This window comes from Podarcis pityusensis (genome assembly GCF_964106645.2).
Source record: "Podarcis pityusensis genome assembly, chromosome: 4".
Taxonomy (NCBI): domain Eukaryota; kingdom Metazoa; phylum Chordata; class Lepidosauria; order Squamata; family Lacertidae; genus Podarcis; species Podarcis pityusensis.
Window position 1 is genome coordinate 54895847 of NC_138027.1, and position 22940 is coordinate 54918786.

A 22940-nucleotide genomic window follows, 5' to 3' on the forward strand; every position below is an offset into this window, starting at 1 on the left:
CAGGTAGGACCAAATTCCTCTGGAGCACTTTCCTTCCTTTCTCCAAGAATGTGCAGAAATGGAAAAAAGGGGGGCATTTTTTTCCATTCGTTGCATAGAGAGCAAGAAAACTTGGCACATTCACCAGCCAATTACTGGAATTTGGGTGGGTCTCGGAAAAAGCACAGACTTCAGTGGAAAACATATATGGGTGTGCGTGTGAAAAAGTATTTTAAACTATAAATTGACCACATACATAGATTGGTGAGAAAAATATATATGTAAGAATAATCTAGAAACGGATCATGAAATTTTTGCTAGAAGACAAGCTGATTTTTTAAAAAGAGTTTTGTCCTAGGAAAGCACCATGGACATTTGTCAAGCTCAGTTATATTAATGGATCTCCAAAGCTGTACTAATTCTTAGAAGGAGGGAGGAAAGCTATAGACTCCAGTTGAATGTGTAAACAGAATTTCTTTTTGATTGGAAATGGGAATGGATGAATCAGTCTGTTTCTGGTCAGTGACACTTTTGGAAGTGTCCTTTCCTTCCTGTTTCTGCATTAAGCTGTACTGTTTTTGTTTCTTTTCTTTTCTTTTTAACACCCCCCCCCCCACAAAAAATCACATTTAAATAGTTTTTAAAAAACCTCTAAAAATACAATTCAACACGTGTGTGTGTGCATGTGCGTGTTACAAGATTTGGTTTGGACTCTGATTCACTGCTTTCAGAAGCAGCATCCATAAATATGTGCATGCATAAAAATACGCACATATTGTTCAGGTTCTTCCTTTGGCCAGTCAGTGTTTGCATGTGTTGTGTGTGAATTTGAACACCTGCAGTTCTCTTGACTGAGGCAAGGCTGGTGTCAGAGACTGACGTATTTAGGCACCTGCTGGTATCCAGAGGTTTGAAGAGATGTCACACTGCAAAGACCCCATTAGCTCCTGCTCCTTCTCCTCACTGTTGCCACTTTCTCCTTTGTTGTTCCAGAGAGGATGAACAAGTGCAGTAAGGAGGAGGAAGCAGCCACTGCCACTGCTCACTAGCTCGCTAGCTCACTAGTTTTCTCCTTGGCAAACAAGAAGACAGCATTGGCAAGGAGAGCAACAGCAGGTGACAATGGCAGCAAGGAGGAGGTAGGCCTGTGTCAAAAGGGGCCTTGCCCAAAGGACCAAAGGCTTTCCCAGATTGAGAGCTGGCAATGAGCCGTGGTCATGAGTGATAGGGGCACCAGCCATAGATTTTGTGTAGGCCCCATGCTGAAGCTTTAACAATCTACCCCAAAGTTTATTTCAGCCGATTGTTAATCATTCCCTTTCCTTTGTGTACATAAACAGCAATTCATTCCATGGGTTTCTTTGTATTTAGCGTATGTGTTAAATGAATGCAAACATTTTCATATTTTTTATGTGCTTAGCACAGGGGTGTGTTTAGCCTCGTGAACTGGGAAAGGCTTCTCTTAAAAATACAAAGGGATTGAATGTCTCTCTTTCAATTAAAAGCCATGCCAAGGTACAACCCTGTTGTTTTTTTCAAATGTAGAGTATTTATGCTTTGGGTGTGTTTCAAGATAAGTGTGTGAAGAGTAGGGATGTCAGAGAATTCAATAAATGGACACAGGGGCAGAAATGGCCCCAATTCACATGTTCACCCAAGGTCAGGAATGGAAATCATGTAAGCAATCATGTAGCAGGATTTGCTATAACTGTTTTTGATGTTCCCCTTCCGCTGATATGCATTGAAATTAATTGCATAATTAATTACATAATTTATTATGTTAGTTTTGTCTATAGCAGTTAGAAATACAAAAAAAGGAAGGTTTTAGCAGAAGCCAAATTGTGGAGAGATGAAACAAGTGCTGATTGTGAGGAACACAGAGTGGGACAGAAATCACTGCCTCCATACCTTCATAGTGAGGAAGGACTTTCCTATCTCCAAAATATTTCAGAAGGGCTTAGCTAGTGAACATATCACCCATGGTTCTTCTTTTTCTTTTAGCCTCTGGGCAATATTCTCACAAGATTTCTTTCACAGAAGAGATGTGTGGTTTGCCCCACCACATTGTGTATGTGTGGATAGATAGACAGATGGATGTTGTCATTATTTTTAATGGCATTTGCTCACATACTGGCATATTTAGATTATGGATTGGGAGTTGTTGCAAAACAAACCTGCTTCCACGAATGATTGGACTTTTTGCAATAAGGAAAGTGGTGGGAAAGTGTAGGCCAACACAATACATGCTTGATACAGCATTGTTTAATCTCGCCACAAACAAATCAGGACGGGTGCTCATTAAACAGGTTATCTGGAAGCAACCTAGGAATAAAAAACCAACAAAGTATAAAGCCAAAATCCACAATATTCCAACAGACTTTGTTATGATATATGTATTTTTAAAAATGGAGAGGAGGTAAACACTTCATATAACTGTGGCTACTTAGAAATGCCAAACACGATTTCTAAGGAGCACATTGTACAGAGTCTACTTCTGAGTAAGCTTGCATTGAATTGTGCTGCAAGAAGAAGAAAAGAACGTTTGCAAAGTGGTGGGGCTTTGCTGCTTTTTAGTATTTAGGTGAACAGACCCCTGCATGAAAGTTGCAATTTGTGTGTGTGTGTCTCTGCTGGGGAGTGGCAAGGATGCTCAGCTCCAACGTTTTACAAATAATAAATAACATAAAAATGGAACTGGCATGAGGAGAGAGTGGTGTTGCTTAAATCAAAAGGTTGGAGAGGATCTTGTAGGACAGCTAATGTCACCTGCTGCTTGCTGCAGGAAATCTGGAGCTAGATCACCCCATAGAGATGGCAGTCCAGCTTGAAGACCTTCAGAGGAAGAAAATCCACCACTCCTCTAGGTAGTTGCTTTAACTGGAAAACTCCTCTTCTGTCAGTAAGATGGTCAATGTGGCATCATTCATGCCACAGGCAATCGTTCAAGGTGACTGTGACACCTGCACAACCATATGGCAATTTGCTTACTTTAAGGGCAAATGCCAACAGCTGCACATTTCCATTGCGAAATAAGTAGATCAAGATGAAAGACCCCAGGACTGCAAGGAAATTGAGATACATGGTGATATACAGATTTGCAAGGACCATGCCATGTGTGGAATAATCCTATGTTCTAGGAATCTCCTAGTTTGGAGAGCTATGGCTAGTGGTTGATTTCCGAAAGTGTGCCAAGGCTAATATACCACTCCATATATCATGGATGCTTTGCCACTCACCCCACCCTGAGGAGCTGCTGTTCTGAGAGGCAATGGCTCCAATCTAGATAAAGTTAATAATGCTCAAGTCTCACTGAAATCAGTGGACAAATTATCTGTCGTAACCAACTGAAACCCAACTGATGCCTGTGTGACTTAGTCATGGTTAACCTTCTCTGAACTGGGTTCCATTTCATCAATTTTGTTTTGTGTATCTTGCCAGGGGGAGCTCAGCCACTGATGACTTCTGGCTGAAATACAGACCTTGTTGTGGCCTTCACATAACACATAAAAATTCAAAACACTGTGGTCTGAAGGGTGAAATTCCTGGTGGGTCTGGACAACTCATTGTGCCTTAATTCCTCCTGCATAAAATATCTACTTCATGGGTTTTTATGTAAGGGCAGCTAGTCTTGAGTTTGGGGACCAAGGGGAGAGTCCTATGACTAAGACTCCTGGGGATGGTCTGACTGTGTAAAGTAGAGAAAGTGATAGCTTTGAGATTATCAACAAAGCTATAAACACAGAAGGTTAAGCAGAGGCATATGAACAACCATCCTGAGTTGGATATTAGCCACAGTAGAATGTGATGTTGGGGAACTAGTGGGGAACAGAAGTGGGAGGGTGTGGAATTGGATGGATTGCAACTGAAACAGCTTGACCCTACCAACTAGTGCTGGCATATATGTGCAGAATTAGACACAAGGGCAGGTGTTCACTAAAACACCATAGATTTTTAGGTCATTATAGCATTATAGATAATGGCTGTGTCCTTATGCACACTTACCTGGAAGTAAGCTCTGTTGTACACAGTGGCATTTACTTCTGAGTAAACATGCACTGGATTGTGCTGTAAGAGGATTGCCTTCATTAACCCCCCAGTTCAATTGTCACCTTAATAGCAAACTCCCTGGGTAGACCAGCCAAACTTCTGCCTCAGCTATCCTCTCCATCTGCAAAATGGGGATAATGATATTTTCTGATCTTTAAAGGTTCTTGTAACAGTTACTGAAACTTTTGGGCGTTGTGGATCCAGTGATATTGGTGTGTCCCCACGGATACTATATATAGTCTAGCCTGAAGTTGCAACTGAGATTGCAGCTGACAGGCAGTGCAGAAGAAAATAGATGCCTTTCTGATGTGCGTGAAATCTTGATGTGAAGACCAGTCTCAGGAATGAATGCACAGACTACTAAAACTGGTGTAAGAAGTGTCTAATGCAAATGTAATGCCTGCATTGCTGGGGGTTGGACTAGAAGACCCTTGGGGTCCCTTCCAACTCTCCTATTCTATGAATGAAAACCTGTGAGCTTAAGGGAGGGGAAGGGAAAGTGCCCCAGATTTAATGAAACAAAGCATTCCAGTGAATCTGCTTAGGTAGTTCTCCACAGTTCCATTTCACTACTGTATTTGCAGTACTCTTAATTTCATGTGTACAAAAAGGCCCTCACTTTCCAATGACTTTTCCTTTATGGGTGTTACTGCTATAGTGCAATTCAGAAGTAATCATAAACTTGTTATCGGAACTCATTATCAAAAAGCACTGCTTTATATGGCTCATATGTTTTGAAGTCAAAAACCAATTCAGTGAACGTTAACTGCAGGATGTAAAATTGTGTGCTAAAGAGGGTAAAAGTTTTCCCTCCTATCTTTGCATGTGATATTTTTGAGCCCCTGCCATATGTCTGCATCCTTTTAAAATGCTGAAGCAGTGCTGATACAGAGAGAAACAAAGACTTAATGAAATTTGACACATACACATGAAAAGTAGCAGCCCACCAAAACTGTATCTGCTACAACTCAGGGTGGCCATTCTAAGGATGGTCCCCATCTGTCAGTTTTCTTAGTCTTCTGGTCTTACCTTCCATTCACCACATTTCCAGGTCACGGTGTGAATTCAAATTTTTTAAATTTTTTGTTCTCATGAAAATTCATCAGCCTCTTAGTATGTGTTTTATACATTTTTGTCTAATACATACATTTTTGGAAGCAATTTCCCCTCCTATAAAGCATTATAATGATATTTTCGCTAATATGAATTTTTATGCACATTCCCCTCTAGTTTGTAATTTTTTGATTAATGAACTGCACCATAAAATGAGAAGGGCATATTTGGAAGTATAGCTGTATTTTGGCTCACATATTGTTGCAGAAAGTGCAAATGAGGTGAGTTCACATTTAAATACAAAACAATACTGAATGTCTTTCTCATCCTAAGCCTAACAGATCTGGCAAAATAATGAATTATAGTTCATTAATGAAGAGTCTCTCTGGGAGATTAATCATTGCAGAAAATACCATGCCATACTATCTACAACAAAGCTACAAAGCAAAATTGTGCTAAAATTATTGAAATACATGTCTGGATTCAATAATCTGTTAGGCTGGCCAGCATATGAAATAAAACAATGAGACAGTTTTGGGAAGTCCCACTGAATGCAGTTGAAATTGATTGAATAGTCTGGGAATCCACATTAAAATAACAACTCCCCCAGTGATGCAATGTTTGTTCCATTTTTGGATGGCAAATCAGGAATCCAGGGAACTCCTGGATCCATTCTAGCCCATACCTGCCACTGGCAAAAATGTCCTGGAGCATGAAATGTATTCATTAATAACTAAGTGCTATAAAAAGACAGGAATCTCTCTCTCTCTCTCTCTCTCTCTCTCTCTCTCTCTCTCTCTCTCTGTGTGTGTGTGTGATTGGCACACTGTTTAGATATTAAGCCAAATAAGTATGTGCTACTTATACATGCCTATAGTATTATAAAGCGGTGATTAGTAGTATTATTTATAACAATACAGTTTAGGGTGATGTGCAGCATAAATCTTTAGGTCCAAGTTATGCAGGGTTAAGCCTGGCATTATTCATCTTGGCACACAACCTGTAATAACTTTCCATACATAGCCCATACTGCATTGGTTTCATATTAACAGCTGGAATATTCTTAATGTGATGTTTTCCCCAAAGAATCCTGGGAACTATAGTTTGTTGAGGAGTGTTAGGAGACCACTGTTCTCCTCACAGAGATACAATTCCCAGAGTGGTTTAATGGTGAATCCCTCTTCCCAGGGAACTCTGAGAACCCTTGCCAAACTACACTTCCTGGGATTCTACAGTTTCCCACGACTGCTTATGGTAGTACGATACTGCTTTAAATATATAGTGCAGATGGGGGCCTTATTCTCTGTAGCACTGATAGCTATCCTATATGCTTTTTAAGAACGATAAACAAGTGAGCCTTCATGCACACAGAGAGCTCCATGATGTCATGGATTGCTGCATCATGTGAAGAAGCCGAGAGATAGCGGTAGAAAAGACCAACCGTTCTGGGCAAGCTGTTTTAATTGACAGGAGAATGACTATGCTGAGCTTAACAGATCACCAGACTGGGGGGTAGCAGGACAAGGCACTTGTCTCTGTGTCACTCTTAATTAATAAGCAGGAGTCTGTGCAGACATTGAAAAGAAAAGAGAGATTAGAGTATGGAGAAAGTGATGCCAGGCAGGAGGCCCATCAAAAATCAAGGGGAAAGGGGAAACTTGAAACTAGAGCACTGCAAGAAAGCGAAAGGCTGGGAGTGATGCCTGAGTTTTGTTCTTGGCTCGCTAGCCAGTCATTACAGGGATCTGCATATGACTAGGCTCCTTTCCTCCTATGTAAGTAAAATGGGGATATAGATACTGCCTTCTCTGCAGGACTGTGGTTAGGATTAATTAATGTTTGCTTAGCACTTTGAAGATGTAAACTGATACAGAGCTGAAATGCTCAGTGTTGTTTTTGCATGGGCATGCAGATGACAAAATCTCCTGGTGACCTGCAGTTGAGATCTGGCACGTGGAGCTGTAGGAATGGAAAGTTTAGCTCTTCAGTGTGCTAATATCTGTAGAAACATTCTGTCTTAAAAAGGCAGGTAATATTCACACAGCATGAACTGGGGCAAGGGTGTGAGAGAGGGAGAAGTGGAAAATCACTGAACTCTGTTTTGGATGTCAAGCTGTGCTAATGAAGATCCACTGTGAAGGTGTCCGAATTCAAGGAAGTTGGCAAGAGAGAAGCAAAAGGCCTGAGAATGTTGCAACTCCAGAAACGTCATTCATAAAATAAAACGTAAAAAAATAATAATCGTCTGCTCGCAGCAGGGAATGGGGGATTCTTTGTGTAAGGTGCTGTCTCTATTCCAGCAGCTTTGTTAGAACTCCTGCTGCTAAACAAAATAGCAGATGTAAGAGTCACTGCATTTTAAAACGGTTTTGATTTCCATGAAAAAACAATTTTGGCCAACCAACATCAAATGTAATACAGCCTGCTCTTTGGTCACTAAATAACAATAGCAATTTGCAAGCCTTTCACTGTTGCATGGATTGTGGCAGTACAGTGGTGCCTCGGGTTACATACACTTCAGGTTACAGACTCCGCTAATGCTTCAGGTTAAGAACTTTGCTTCAGGATAAGAACAGAAATCGTGCTCCGGCAGCACGGCAGCAGCAGGAGGCCCCATTATCTAAAGTGGTGCTTCAGGTTAAGAACAGTTTCAGGTTAAGTATGGACCTCCGGAACGAATTAAGTACGTAACCAGAGGTACCACTGTAATCCTAAAAGCTTCGCCCACTCATACATCTAACACAAATCAATTAAGATGGCTCCTAAAATAAATAGTTTATGATGACAAGCCATATGCCATAAACCTATTGGATTTGCTGAATGCTTTGTTCGTAAAGTCTCCATGAAGGCATAAGATATTATTTGATACACTAACCTTCTATCCAACAGAAGGCTCTAAACAGAACTATATGAACATTCTTTGATATCCAAGAGGTTAAACTGGGGGTTTTTTTTTTGTTTTTTTGGCAAATGTATAATTGGAATATATTTATATGCCTGCAAGGAAGCACAGCTATTTTAAATGCCGAAGGTATTTTAAAACATTGAAGTTTATCCATTGATTAAGATTAGCTAGTACCTGCCACAAACACTTGTGTTAGTAAGACATGGGTGGCACAAGTAACTGAGCCACAGACTGCAAAATGTTGCTCAAAGAAACACAATCAGCTCAGGAAATATGGACACACCAGCGATAAACTAGTATACAGTGGTATCTCGGGTTACATACGCTTCAGGTTACAGACTCCACTAACCCAGAAATAGTGCTTCAGGTTAAGAACTTTGCTTCAGGATGAGAACAGAAATCGTGCTCCAGCGGCACAGCAGCAGCAAGAGGCCCCATTAGCTAAAGTGGTGCTTCAGGTTAAGAACAGTTTCAGGTTAAGTACGGAACTCCGGAATGAATTAAGTACTTAACCCGAGGTACCACTGTATGTCACCCCAAGAGCTGTTTGACAGTGGAACAGATTCCCTTGAGAGGTTGTGTACTCTCCTTCACTGGAGGTTTTTAAGCAAAGGTTGGATAGCCATCTGTCATGGATGCTTTAGTTAGGATTCCTACATTGTAGGGGGTTGGACTTGATGACCCCCGGGGTCCCTTCCAACTCTAATTCTATGATCATGTTTCTGTGCACAACAGACAGGGCAAGCATTGGGATTTTCAGCACCTTGCCAAACTACAATTCCTGTAATCATCAGGATGGTGCTACGAGGCAAGTGCATTTCAAATGCAAAACTGCACGTGCTCAGAGATGTTGTTGTTGTTAAGCAGTGTTGGCAAGCTCTTTCCCTTCCTCCAAACATATCAGTTGTAAAATATGGAATGTTGGTGTGGGAAGAGAAATGATAATTGTTGGCTTTGCATGGCTGTTTATAGCTCTAACCAACACCATCATAAGACCATTAAGTTCAGAGTACAAAATAATCCAGCTTCACCACTGCCCTGCCCATATCTTCCAGGGATATACACATCTATTTTATTGCAATCTCTGTCCTACCCCAACTTCACAATTTTCATGGAAATGCTCCCCACAAATAGATCATTTATTTATTCTGTACCCATCGTATGAGATGGCAGTGGAAAAGAGATACCCATTCTTTTATTTTTGTTCTGTGTCACAGCAGAAAAGCAGGGGAGCATTTGATGACTGATGTGGCAAAAGGAAAAAAAAAATTCATCTCAGTTCAAAATTGGGCTGGAGAGCTCATTGGCCCCACTGTACATCAAGTGACATTGACAGGGCTAAGAAAGTGGATGGCACATTTCTGCGAGTTAACTGGAATATCCAGTCTTACGACAGAGAATATTGGAATAAACAAAGCAGAGGTTTGGAAAGAATGCAATCTTTCATGCTTCCAGGCAGAAGTCAGTCAAGCTTGGAGGGAGGAGGTGGGGATGCAACTAGCCTTTGAGGATAAGTTTACTGCTTGCCTCAGGGTCTTTTCCTAGTGCGGGTATCATCATTGCAACAAAATTGAGTATCCAATGGCCCCTTGTGGCAACCAGCCCCTATTCTGACAAGCATGGCAGAGGAAAAGGGGAGGGGGGATACTTCTGCCAAGGGAAAAAATAAACCTCCATGGATTTCTGTGGGCTTTAAGGATATAAACAACAGGAATTCAGGATCACATGAGAAGAGAGATGATGAAAGAAACAGAATGCAGGAAGTTGGGGTGGGGTGGGGGGAAGCCAGGATCGGATGGGATCCATTCCAGGATAAGAAAGGAAGTGACTAAAGTGGATACGTGAATGTTACCTAATAAAGAAACACAAATGGAAAGAGGAAGGCACCAAGGACTGGTGAGATGCTATTCTAATGCTTCTTTAACAGGTCAGGGATTCAGAAATGCAGAGCTTTATAAGCCTCGATAATAGAGAAGACACTGCCTTGACACACAGTGAGAAAAATGGCAAAATCACTGGAGCCAAGGGAACAGTGGCCAAAAGTGAGGCTGCGACCCTTCTGTACAGGAGCAGGCTGATGCTTGGGATCTTGAACTGTGTAAGAGAGAGCCTGGAGCTCCTTCACCCAAGGCACAATCCTGGGAAAATGCTTTGCATTGTTTTGGAAATTCACAGCTGAATCCTCACTCTGCTATGCCAGAGGTGAATGTGGGCTCATTAGACACTGAAGGCCCTAAAAGCCTGCCCTGTGTCCCAACTAAATTGGTCATGAGGGCCTGATAACATTGAGAACCACAGGTCAAGCCATGAGGGCAAATTGAAAGGCATGCTTGTGAGTTGCTCCCTATGTCTGGAGTTCCTTTCTTCTTCTTCTTCTTCTTCTTCAGAGGCTTATCACCCTAAGGCAATGTAAGACTTGAAATAATAATAATAATAATAATAATAATAATAATAATAATACATAGACATGTTTAATGGCTGGAGGGGGGGATTTCTTCTCTTGTGATGTGTGCATATGTGCACTTTCTTTTAGACTTACTTCAGGAGATTCTGATGCATACCGGAGTTGTGGAAATAGGCAAATTCCATGCTAGGGATCATTGGAATCGAAAATGTAACTGTTCATATCATAATGCTGTTTTCCAAATCTGTGGTGCAGCCGCTTTTGGAATGCTGTGTTCACCTCAAAAAGGATAGAGTTGGAAAAGGGTCTGAAAAGGACAATCAAGGGGACGGAGCGACTCCCCTGCGAGGAACAGCTGCACCATTTGGGACTTTTTAGGTTAGAGAAAAGTAACAAGCAAGAGATAACCTGGTAGAAGTTTATAAAAGTATGGAGAAAGCAATAGCAAAAAGCTTTCCTCCCTCTCTCGTGGCACAGGTATTCATGCACATCCCATGAAGCTGAATTTTGGGAGATTGAGGACAGATAAAAGGAAGTGCTTATTTGCACTGTGCATAGTTTAAACTGTGGAACTCACTCCACAGGAGGCAGTGATGGCCACCAAAAGATTAGACAAATTCATGGAGGACCAGGCTATCAGTGGCTACTAGCCATGAAGTTATGTTCCGCCTTCACTGTCAGAGGCAGCATGCTTCTGCATTCCATCTGCTGGGAGTCATAGGTGGGCAGAAGACTGTTCTGCTAATGCTCTGCTTGTGGGTTTTCCACAGGCATCTGGTTGGCCACTGGGAGAACAGGATGTTGGACCATTGGCCTGATCAAGCTACCTTGTCTTGTGTTCTTAAGAGTCAATAGATGGAGATGGAGGGGCCAAATAAGGAAGCAGGAAGACTCTGTGTAAGCTGAGGAGGAAAAGGGAAAATATATCAGCAATATATTTGATGTTTTATCGCATTTTTAACATCCTGTTGGGAGCTGCCCGGAGTGGCTGGGGAAACCCAGCCAGATGAGCAGGGTATAAATAATAAATTATTATTATCATTTGGATAGGGTGGGGACATTGGATGGGGACATGTTCTTGTAGCCTGACATGTGAGTGCAATGGTGGACTGGATGTAGGCTAACAAGCCAAGATCTAATCCATAAAGGCTGTAGCACAGTGGTTCTCAACCTGTGGGTCCCCAGATGTTGTTGGACTACAACTCCCATCATCCCTGAGCTCTGGCCTTGCTAGCTCGGGGTGATGGGAGTTGTGGTCCAACAACATCTGGGGACCCACAAGTTGAGAAAGGCTGCTGTAACATCTACTCTGCATGCAGAAGGTACCAGTCTCCATCCATGACATCTCTAGGTAGGGATGGGAATGCCTCTTGTCTGAAACCCTGGAAAATTGCTGCCAGTCAGTGTAGACAGTTCTGAGCTAGATGAACCAATAGTGTAATTCGGTATAAGGCAGCTCCTGTGTTTCTATTGTCCATTCTTTCGGGTGGCTGTTGTGTGCTTGCTTGAGGATTGCCTCACAACCTTTTTAACTGCCTCACTCAGACACTGCCTCAGGGTTAAGGTGTTCCACCAACCATTTGGGGGCAGCATTCCCCAACCTGGTGCCCTCCAGATGTTGCTGGAATTCAGCTCACAACATCCCTGACCATTGACCATGTTGATGGGAGCTGTAGTTCAACAACATATGTAGGGCACCAGGTTGGAAACAGCTGGCTTGGATGTGCCCACCACATCTCTTTCCACATCTTGTTTCCCTGGAACATACGGTGCAAGATATTTTGTATTCAATCTGCATTCTAGTTCCAGGTCTGTTTGTTTATTTAAAAGATTTCTAAACTGCCATTCAACCACTGGATTCCAGGATGGTTTTTTAATAAGCATTACTTAAAAAATGAAAATACAATAAACCAGAGCTTTCCAAACTGTGTGTCGCGACACGTCAGTGTGTCAGCTACAGTGTGTAAGTGTGTTGTGTGCACTGGCGGAAGAAGGGGGTGCAGTAGATGCGGCCCGCCCCAGGTGTCATCCCTGAGGGGGGTGACATTGCCGCCCTGCCTCCCTGGGATGCTCACCGCTTGCCGTGGGTGGCACCCCCATGGGTGGCTAGCCCCGCCCCCGGGTGCACAGCATGTGTGGCGCTCCGGGGGCCAGAGAAGCTAGCTCTGCCTCTGGTTGCGCGAACACTACCTATGCTCCTCCTGGGGCTGGAAAGGGGTTAGTTTAATCTCTGGTTTGCTAGTAAAACTGAATTACAGTGTTGCGAAATGATGCATGTCTAAAAAGTGTGTCATCAACATGAAAAGTTTGGAAAGCTCTGCAATAAAGCATAAGTCCATCAAACAATTACAGACTGGGAGGCATCAAAAACTTATAACAGCTAAAGTCAGACTAAAGCAATATCATGCTTTATAATGCCTAAGCAAATCAAAGTGTTTTAAGTCGTTGTCATGTTGGCACCAGGAAGGAATTCTCTGGGAAGGGAATTCTAGAGCTGGGGCACTATTGCAGATAATGGAATGAATGAATGAATGAATGACCCTCTTCTTAGTGCCTACATAATGCATCTGAGCTAAGGACAGTACTTGGAGAAGGACCTCCACTGAAGATCTTATGGCATGGCCTGGCTGGTATTCAAGGTCCTCTTTTAGATATTTGGGTTCTAAGCTACTTAGGGCTCTAAAGTTAAGTACCAGCCTGTCAAATAGGATTTGGGAGCAAAAAGGTCACTCAATGTAGTTCTTTCAGGATTGGAGGAATAGGGCTCCATCTGGCAGAACCAATGAAAATTCTGTCTGCCCATTTCTGCACTAATTTGAGCTCCTGAGTCATTTGCTGCTAGGAAGCAATTAGAAAATTGATCCCACTGCCACCATGTTCCTTGGCACTTCAGGAAATGTGTTTTGCTAGGAGCTCCAAGTGGCATGTTGCTTGAAATGACTTGGAGTAGACCCATGCAGACATGATGCCTCCTCACCAGAAGACATGTCTAAAGGGGAGTTTTCACCCTGTCTTTTCAAGGCTGCAACTCTTCTCTTGCAAGCTGATCTCAGCAAGCTCCTTTGGGTCCAAGTTGCCCTTCTAAGGGGCTAAATGCTCCTTATTGCGGCCACTTGTGCATTGTCGAAAAAGAGGAAATGTATCACCAATGAGATGACAAGAGAAACTACCAATCTGCATAAAAAATGTATTTGCTAATTTATATGTAGAGATGAAAATTTATAAATAATTGTGATAATTTAAATAGCAATGCAATGCATTTGGCCATAATGGGGAAGTCAATAACCAGGTGGCTTGTGTGCCTGTTCAGTCCACTACCTAGGTGCTTGCTGTTGTTGGGAGCCTTCAAGGTCCCTACTCTTTCTTCCTAGAATTATTTACGTCTAACCTGGATTCGTACCAGACCACCTTTCAAATGGAGAACTCCCTCAAGCAGAAGACTGCCTTTTGTAAAGGATACAGTGGTACCTCTGGTTATGAACTTAATTCGTTCCAGAGGTCCGTTCTTAAGCTGAAACCATTCTTATCCTGAGGCGTGCTTTCGCTAATTGGGCCTCCCGCTGCACGGGTTCCTCCAGCGCACAATTTCCATTCACATCCTGGGGCAAAGTTTGCAATCAGGAGCAACTACTTCCAGATTAGTGGAGCTTGTAACCTGAAACGTTCATAACCAGAAGTGTCCGTAACCAGAGGTACCACTGTACAGGTTAGTCTAGCCTTCTGGCTGTCTCTCACCACCTCCACCTCCAATACTTGAGGTGTGAAATTGACTAGGCCAGAAGGTTGCTTATTTCCATGATGTGTTCACTAGGAAGGAATTCAATTTTGAGAGGTCAGCTGCAGCCCTCTTCATTAGTGGATTTACGCACTTCTGTTCTGGCAGGAGCTGCTTGATTTCTTGTAATTCCTGAGTCATGTTTTTGCACGGTGGGCTGCTAACACCCAAAAGGGTAGTATGTTAAAAGAAGAAATGAGGATTAGTTACCTTGGCAAATTAATTCTTGCCCTTGGGTGACTATAGGCGGCTCAGTTCAACAATTCCTTATGGGTTCACGGACTCTGTTTTGCAGATGGAGCTTCTCCACCCCCATTCTGGTCAACAGCATGGAAAGGGCTTTTTCATTCATTTCCTACTTGTGTAAATGAATTTATCATCTTCTCCCAGTGGCAAGTATGGGTGACTCACACCCAAGCTCCATTTGTACGTCAGAGAGAAAGTAACAAGCTGCAGGATGAAGATCAAACCTTGGGGAGCTGAGAGAAAATCTGGTACTGTTCTCTGTCCGTTGGTTAAAAAAACCAAACAGTATATTTTCTTGTCCAAAGGTTGTGAACAAGTACCATGCATTTCTTCTCAAATGGTTTTCCGGGTTGGGATTTGTATGCCATTACCTAAGCTGCATTTCCTCCTGCCCATGTCCCAGTTGTTAGTCCGTTGAAACTAAAGCACATTTTCTGATGGACTGCCCCTCCTCCTCTCTTTATTGTTCTTGCTCACATCATCAGGACTTTGTCTTTTTCCTCCGGACATGTTGCAGTGTGTGTGTGTGTGTGTGTGTGTGTGTGGTGCTGTTTTTACTGTCACACAAAGGTTCTTTTACTGGGATCCTTGGTGTTTTCCCCCTTCTCCTTTTGAGCTTTCAAGAGTTGTCATATGTGAGCTGGTTAAGGAAATAAAAATAAACACAAATTTACCTTCAGCCTGCCAGCAGTTACTCAGTTATGGGTGTAAACATAAATATTCTTTTACTGACAAAACAGGAAAGTTGCATTAGTGAATAATTACATTGTTATTCTGGGTTGGCACACATGTCTACTACAAGTACGTTGATTTCCAGAAATGTTCTTTTAAGGAGTTACAAGGGAGAAGTATTTCTCTCTCTCTCCTGTGGTTCATAAAAATGAATCACTTATTAAAGTTCTCTCTTGAAGCCAAACAATGGAACAAAACAATACTAGCTGCATGAATTGCCAGAGTACAAAGGATGCATGGGGTTTTTTTGTGGGGGGGATTTAAGCACAGGAAGTTTTGTTATTGGAAACTCCTGCTAACTTGCTCTGGCCTTGTGCTGCGTAACCACTGTCTGGTCGTGGAAGCCATGTCTTTTTTTGTCCCATCAAGCTGGCAAAGACAGGCACCTCCTGCTTTTTGTGCGCTTTGTTCAGTCCTGGACAGAGGCACACTTCATCTCCATCTGCACTGAGCTAGGATTCACAGTAAACAAACTTTGAGAAACTTGTGGTCCAGTCCCTTCTGTGTTTGCTAAGGGCAGGGCCCATTGCTAGAAAGCTGAATTTGTGAATTGCCTCCTGTTTTTTCCACTGACTCTTTGAAATTGGAGAGGCCTATGATGTAAACAGCCTTGAAGAGCTTTCAGGTGCAAATATTTCTTTCTCACGCTCTTTTCTAGGCATTCACAAGATTGCTTGCTTTTATTTTCCCTCTAACACAGCTAGGCATTGAGGACTTGTGAAAATCGAAATCAAAATGCTCATTTTAAAAATCTTTCCCCCCAGCATTTCTAAGGGAGACATAATTACAGAACTGATTTGGAAAATCATAGCTAAATTGGTCTAGTGTTAATGGAATATTTGTCTCCTGAGTGGATCACATTCAGTAAATTAATGTTGTTATTGTTTTTTAAAAAGAGAGGCCTGTCTTCTTTCCATGATAATAAATATGAGAAATATTTTAATACAATGTAGGACTGAATTGATAAAATTACTTTCTGGACTCTTGAGTCAAGTCATTTATATTGACATGAACGCCAGGGAGGAAATTATACTGTATTACTTTCTGCTTATGAAATTAACTTGGTGCAACATTGCATGCTGATGCCAGAAACTTTCAAAGTGTAGCAGATTTTTGCCCATAAATATGGAATGTAATCATAATCTGGTGATTTTAATATAGAGTCTGTTTTATCATAGTTTTGTTGTTGTTCTTTTAAAAAACTATTTCCCCCCATCTATTTAGGTCTAAGACACTGACAATGGAAGCCACCCAGATCAATATGTCACAAGCGCCACTAGTGAACGGCAACATCACTGCTAAGTCGAAAAGGAGCAAACCTCGTGTGATGTCCAAAAGTGGCCACAGCAACGTGAGGATCGACAAGGTTGATGGCATTTACCTCCTTTATCTTCAGGATCTGTGGACCACCGTCATCGACATGAAGTGGAGATATAAACTTACCTTGTTTGCTGCTACCTTTGTAATGACTTGGTTTCTTTTTGGAGTCATCTACTATGTCATTGCCTTTCTTCATGGAGATTTGGAAGGGAACAAACACCCGCAGAACCAGGCCCCCTGCGTCATGCATGTGAGGTCACTCACTGGAGCATTTCTCTTTTCTTTGGAGTCGCAGACTACCATTGGCTATGGCTTCCGTTACATCACAGAAGAGTGCCCTCATGCTATCTTCCTTTTAGTTGCTCAGCTGGTTCTCACCACCTTGATCGAGATCTTCATCACGGGGACTTTCCTGGCCAAAATTGCTAGACCCAAAAAAAGGGCCGAGACCATTAAATTTAGTCACTGTGCTGTCATCTCCAAGCACAATGGGCATCTGTGCCTTGTAATCCGAGTGGCAAACATGAGAAAGAGTCTCTTGATCCAGTGCCAGCTGACAGGAAAGCTTCTCGAGTCCTACGAAACTAAAGAAGGTGAGAGGATTCTGCTTAACCAAGCGACTGTTAAATTCCACGTTGACTCCGCAGCAGAGAGTCCATTCCTGATTTTACCTCTGACTTTTTACCACATATTGGATGAGAGCAGCCCTTTAAGAGACCTTTCACCCCAAAACCTGAAAGAAAAAGAGTTTGAACTGGTTGTCCTCCTGAATGCCACCGTAGAGTCAACAAGTGCCGTCTGCCAGAGCCGAACATCATATATCCCAGAGGAGATCTTCTGGGGTTTTGAGTTTATGCCTGTGGTCTCTCTCTCTCCAAATGGGAAGTACGTTGCAGATTTTAGTCAATTTGAGAAGATCAGAAGATGTCCAGATTGTACCTTGTACAGTATGGACTCTGAAAAACAAAAACTAGAAGAGCAATATAGAAAAGAAGATGAAAGAGAAAGGGAGCGCAGGACAAGGTTTTTACAGCAAAGCAATGTTTGATTTCTCATCCAACACCAACCACAACAAATATTTATACAGCAAGAATTATCATCACCCCCCCTTGAAAATGGAAGGGCATCAAAAACTCATCCAAACAGCTGTGGCTGCACAAACAAGACATTTTATTCTAGAATCCATGAAAACTAAGTACACTATCTAGATCTGTTGCCTATTTTTCGACCCTTAAGAGTCCTTTTTGAGAAACTGGTTTTCTTATAAAGAAAAGGTCATAGTAGATTGAATCTGCATTAACCCCTGCCCCCCTCTGTTTGTCCACCTGCAATAGATGGTGCCACCAAACAAGACAGGAGTCACCACTCCCTTCTCCGTTCATCTGGGGCGTGTGCAGGGAGGAAAAAAGCATGGATAACCTAACCTAGGGGAGGGTTTTCAAATGTGCGTCAAGTAACCATCCTTGTGGACAGCAGGATCCAGACTCAATCTAGACTGAAAGCAGCATGTTGAGGACAAGCAAGAACAATTCCAGATTGAGGGGAAAATGACATTTTTTGTGCTACAAATGGGTTAGTGTGTGTACACAGCCCAAGATGTGGGGCGCATTCACCACTTTTGTATCATTAATCAAAGTGGTTTGTTTTTTTAAAAAAATTAAATGACTTTTGTGTATAGGATGATGTAACTGAGATGAATATCTTTAAGGAAGCATAGATAGTAGCCTTGTACCGAGTCAGACCATAAGTCCATTGAGTTCAGTCTACACCAATTGGCAGTGACTCTCCAGGCTTCAGAAAGGGAGTATCTCCCAGCCTTCGCTGGTGAAACCAAACTGTACATGGTCTCTTATTTCAGAGGCAGCAGCTCCATTGTAAATACACAGCTATAGACTTCCCCACTCTAGGAACATAGGAAATGCGTTCTACTGAGTCAGAGGTTTGTCTAGATGAGTATTGTCTCCACTGACTTGCAGTGGCTGTCTAGGATTTGAGACTGGAGATACAAGATCTTGGACCTGCTGAGAGCGCTATGGCCTCTCCTTGTGTCTTAACACTCTGCCATATGGCAATTTTCATAAGATTGATTTTCAGTTAACCTATGGGAAGTTCAGTATATTGAACAAATTTACTCACAATATTTATTTGACATAGATTAGCCATATAAGTAGGATGAAAGAGTAGGTTCTGAAAGGTTATATATTCTTTGGTATAGTGAGGCTGCAATCCTCTTACAGTTCCCTGGAAGTAAGTACTTCTGAGTAGACATGCATAGAGTTGCACTGTCAGTGTCTATTTACCCAGATTTTCATGCTTCTTAAGAAAAGGGAAACGACATTCTGGTTGTGTCGTTGGAAATCAGTTTCACGGAGCAGAAACAATTTGAATGACAGTAGACGGCAGCCTCTAAAATGACTGCCCAGTGCAATGTGGACTTGGAGTGTGGGGTTGTACAAACACAGACCACCACCCCTCCAAAAGCATCCACATCTGTTACAGACAGAAGGTCTCTCCCCTTGGCCACCAGTGTAAATGTCTGTGCTACAGGGGAGGATTAGAGAATCACATCAGAAGAACAGAAGTGCAAAAACAGAGGGAGATCTATTGTGGCACCCATAGGCTCTATAGCTCCCTAAAACACCCTAACTCTTGGCACTCACCAAGGATGCCTCCACCTCCCTTTAAAAAAACAAAACAACCTGAGGGACAGGAGCTTTTTCTGGTTGTATGTTGAGAAGTTTGCCTGTTTTTCTGTCTGTGTTCTATTTCCTGGGGGATGTAGGTATTTTTTTTCGTTTTCTTTTGATGGTGGTTCTGAGGAGCACCAGTTTTTCTACTATGAAATGGGTATGTTGTGGTGCTCATAGCAGCATCTCAGATTTCTAAATGTGCCCCTGCCCCCACAGAAAAAGTTGGAGACACGCTGCTCTGGATTCTCTCTTTCTGGCACAGCAGAGCAAGAAATTCTAGGGGAACCACACAAATATCGCAACAATGGCTTGGGAAACAATCATTTCCCTCTTTCCCACTTCACAGGCTCCTTCTGCCAGTCTTTGCCAAAAAAGAAAACAAAAAGAAACAGAAAGAAAATGAATGGCTCCAAGGGACAGTATAGTTTCTTCCCCATCTGCCATCGTATGCACAGCAGTGCAGGTGATCAGGCTGTCCTAGTCCGGCCAAAAATTTTATTTTGAATGCCTCCTCCACCCCTTTTAAAAAGAAAGCTGCCATGGATATATAGGAATGGAGTTGTAAAAGGAAAAAGAGAAATGTATTATTGGGAAAATGCTACCGATAACGTTTTTATGATATGACATATATAAGCATTAGAGTCATGTATTTAAAAGATCGCTTGTTTTGCTTTGGACCACTGTTTAATATTCTTAAATAAAGATTTCTGAAACATTTGCTGTCAAATATTCATTTTTAACTGTTAGCCTGTTGTTACTGTTCATCTATCAGATAAAATTATTTTGATAGATTGCATCCCGGAGGTTGCCAATCCAACACCCATGGGTGCCATGGCATTCGTGAAAGTCTCCATTTGACACACCCAGACTCTGAGCCTTCATGTTAAAGAAGTAAGCCTCTATCCTTCGTAGAAAGAAATTTATGAAGCAAAGTGTGCAGGTCCCCTCTAAGAGATTTCTCTGAAATGAATTAGCCTGGTTGCTCCCACCTAGCAGTGCTTTTAGCCAATGAGTGCAGTCAGGGCTCTGATTGATAAGTGAGTTGTTTTGCAACAGTAACAGGAATTCCTGGAGTCCTTAAAAGCTGTTATTTTGCCTTCCCCTTTAGGGGAAGGACTTATTTTATAGTAGTCCTTGGAATCTCCATAGTCTGCCCTTCTTTTTTCTAGCAGCCAGGATAGATCTTTCCTGTGGTGGGTTCCCTAGAAGTAATTTTCTTCAAATATTACCACACAAGAAGTGTGGGTGGATGTTAAAGATCCCCTCCTGCACAGAAATGACAAATGCAAGATGTGAAATCTTTGCAGAGGCTTGGGCTTCTTTCCTAAGGAGCTAAAGACCAATCACTACTTAAGAATTCACTGTTAACTTACATGTCTACTCAGAAATAAGTCTCTTTGGGAAGACTTCAGTATTGTGCTAATATTATCATTCCATCAGTGCAAGCATTTCTGCTTGTCAGATGAAACCATGACCCCTCTCCTCCATGTTGTTCTGGGGGTTCTCCAGGGTGAATTTGGGGCAGACATGGGAACACATGGAGGGAAAAGATATGGGAAAGGAGTCCTTGTCCTGTCTTCCACTAGCACAGTGGGTTAGTTGAATCCTTTGTGTTTAGTTACAGATAGGTAGCCGTGTTGGTCTGCCATAGTCAAAATAAAAAAAATTCTTCCAGTAGCACCTTTAAGAACAACTGAGTTAGTTCTTGGTATGAGCTTTCGTGTGCAAGCACACTTCTTCAGATACACTGAAACAGAAGTTGCCAGATCCTTCTATATAGTGAGAAGGTGGGGAGGGGTATTACTCAGAAGGGTGGTGGGAATGGGAGATTGGCAGATAGCTGAGATGAGCCTGCTGACGACTCTTAACGACTGTGCCAACAGTGTCCTTCAGCTCTCTATATTGGACAAACAGGCCAAACCTTACGCCAAAGAATAAATGGACATAAATCTGACATCAAGAATCACAAAACAGAGAAACCAGTAGGAGAACACTTCAATCTCCCAGGACATTCTATACAAGATCTCAAAGTAGCTGTTTTACTACAAAGGAATTTCAGAAATAGACTGGAAAGAGAAGCTGCTGAATTGCAACTCATTACCAAACTTAAAACCATGGAGAGACCTGGTTTGAACAAAGACATTGGATTCTTATCCCATTATACATGACTAAGCCATTTCTCACCTTCTCACCCCTTGCCTTTTCCTGTAAGACCTATTACAGTCGTTAAGAGTCGTCAGCAGGCTCATCTCAGCTATCTGCCAATCTCCCATTCCCACCACCCTTCTGAGTAATACCCCTCCCCACCTTCTCACTATATAGAAGGATCTGGCAACTTCTGTTTCAGTGTATCTGAAGAAGTGTGCTTGCACACGAAAGCTCATACCAAGAACTAACTTAGTTGGTCTTAAAGGTGCTACTGGAAGAATTTTTTTTCCTTTGTGTTTAGTGAAACTTACTCCCAGGTAAGTGGATATAGGATGGCTGAGCAGGCTTTGATTTTGAGTTAGCATTGGAGGACACAGGGTTCTTGTGCCATTAGCAGCTGTACAGAAGAATTCAAGGGTTTTCTGGCATGGAAATCCAATTATGAGAAAAACTTCACCATGACACATTTTGTATTATGCCATGCCCTCTCCCCCATGGCAGCCATGTTGCATAATGCTTTGCTCCCTTGAGGCCATTTTGTGACTGGTGCCCACATCACTCTCTCCAACACAGAAATGTTTCCACTGGTCTAAAGAGTTTGGAAAACCTCTGGTTTTTGTGTGTTTTTTTTAAAGCAAGCCCAAACCCAGGTATTCTTGTAAAGCAGGCTTCAGGGTCTGAAGGAATAGCTCGATTCTGTCCAGGAGGCCACACTAGGTTATCTTTTGGTACATTAGTTATTTCTTGTAACACATCCACCTCACATACCATAACCCAGGGCTGGTGTCAGACATCGGTTACATCATCAAACACCTGTGGGGATTCATAGCTAATCAATAGAATCATAGAGTTGGAAGGGACCCTGAGGGTCATCTATGATGGGACTCACAGTCCTGCATGAAGTCCAATATCAACGCTAGGCATCTCCTTGACTTGACGAATGTAAGCAGTGACAGGAGGGGACCAGTTTCCCTCACTTGCCTTCCAGATTGAGTCCAGAGGGGAATTGGAGGAACCATCCTAGATTTCTTTATTACAGCTATTCCTCATAGTTATTGAGAGTCTCTACTGCTCAGTAGGTGGTGTCAGAGCACCTGTGGTTTAGAGAGATTTATTTTACAGCAACATCATACATTTTGAGCACTCTTATACCACCTTAACAGGCTAGATAGCCACGTATGCAAGTAACGCTTGAGTGGAAATCTTTGGCACTCCAGATGTTGTTGGACTCCAATTCCCATTAGCCCCAGACAGCATGACCAATGGGAACTTTGGTCCAACAACACCAGGAGAACCAAAGATTGCCCACCATTAGTATATATGAATGGTATATGCTATTTGCCTCAAAGAGGAGCTGTGTTGAAATGTTTAAGCTAAATAAAATCATTTTGATTGTGATGAAAATAACATTACTTTGAAATGAAGATAACTGCCATTTAGCCTTGGTTGCTTGATTTATTGCATCTTTGTCGTACAAGGTTATTAAAACAAATTGTGTGTGTGTGTGTGTGTATTAAAGACAAAGTATTAGATTGCATTGTGCAATCTACAAAGAACATATGTTTTTGCTGGCTACTCTGTGATAAAAGTCCATTCTATTTTTATAGATTATGAAAAAATCCCAGTGAACGTATCTTTAAA

The 22940-nt window shown here is 42.1% G+C and overlaps 1 protein-coding gene across 9 annotated transcripts in view; it reads left to right on the forward strand.

Moving 5' to 3' along the window:
* KCNJ15 (potassium inwardly rectifying channel subfamily J member 15) overlaps window positions 1-18708 on the forward strand; it is a 33512-nt gene extending 14804 nt beyond the window's left edge. For 4 of the 9 annotated variants that reach the window (XM_081003393.1, XM_081003396.1, XM_081003391.1 and 1 more), the window contains one exon: window positions 16366-18708. In XM_081003393.1, the coding sequence (XP_080859519.1) occupies window positions 16382-17509 (1128 nt within the window). In that variant the 5' untranslated portion in view covers window positions 16366-16381 and the 3' untranslated portion in view covers window positions 17510-18708. Of the gene's footprint in view, window positions 1-972; window positions 1119-9800; window positions 9881-15633; window positions 15767-16365 lie in introns of those variants that run through there. The other 5 variants (XM_081003388.1, XM_081003389.1, XM_081003390.1 and 2 more) reach the window with 3 other exon arrangements.
* Window positions 18709-22940: the final 4232 nt, after the last annotated feature.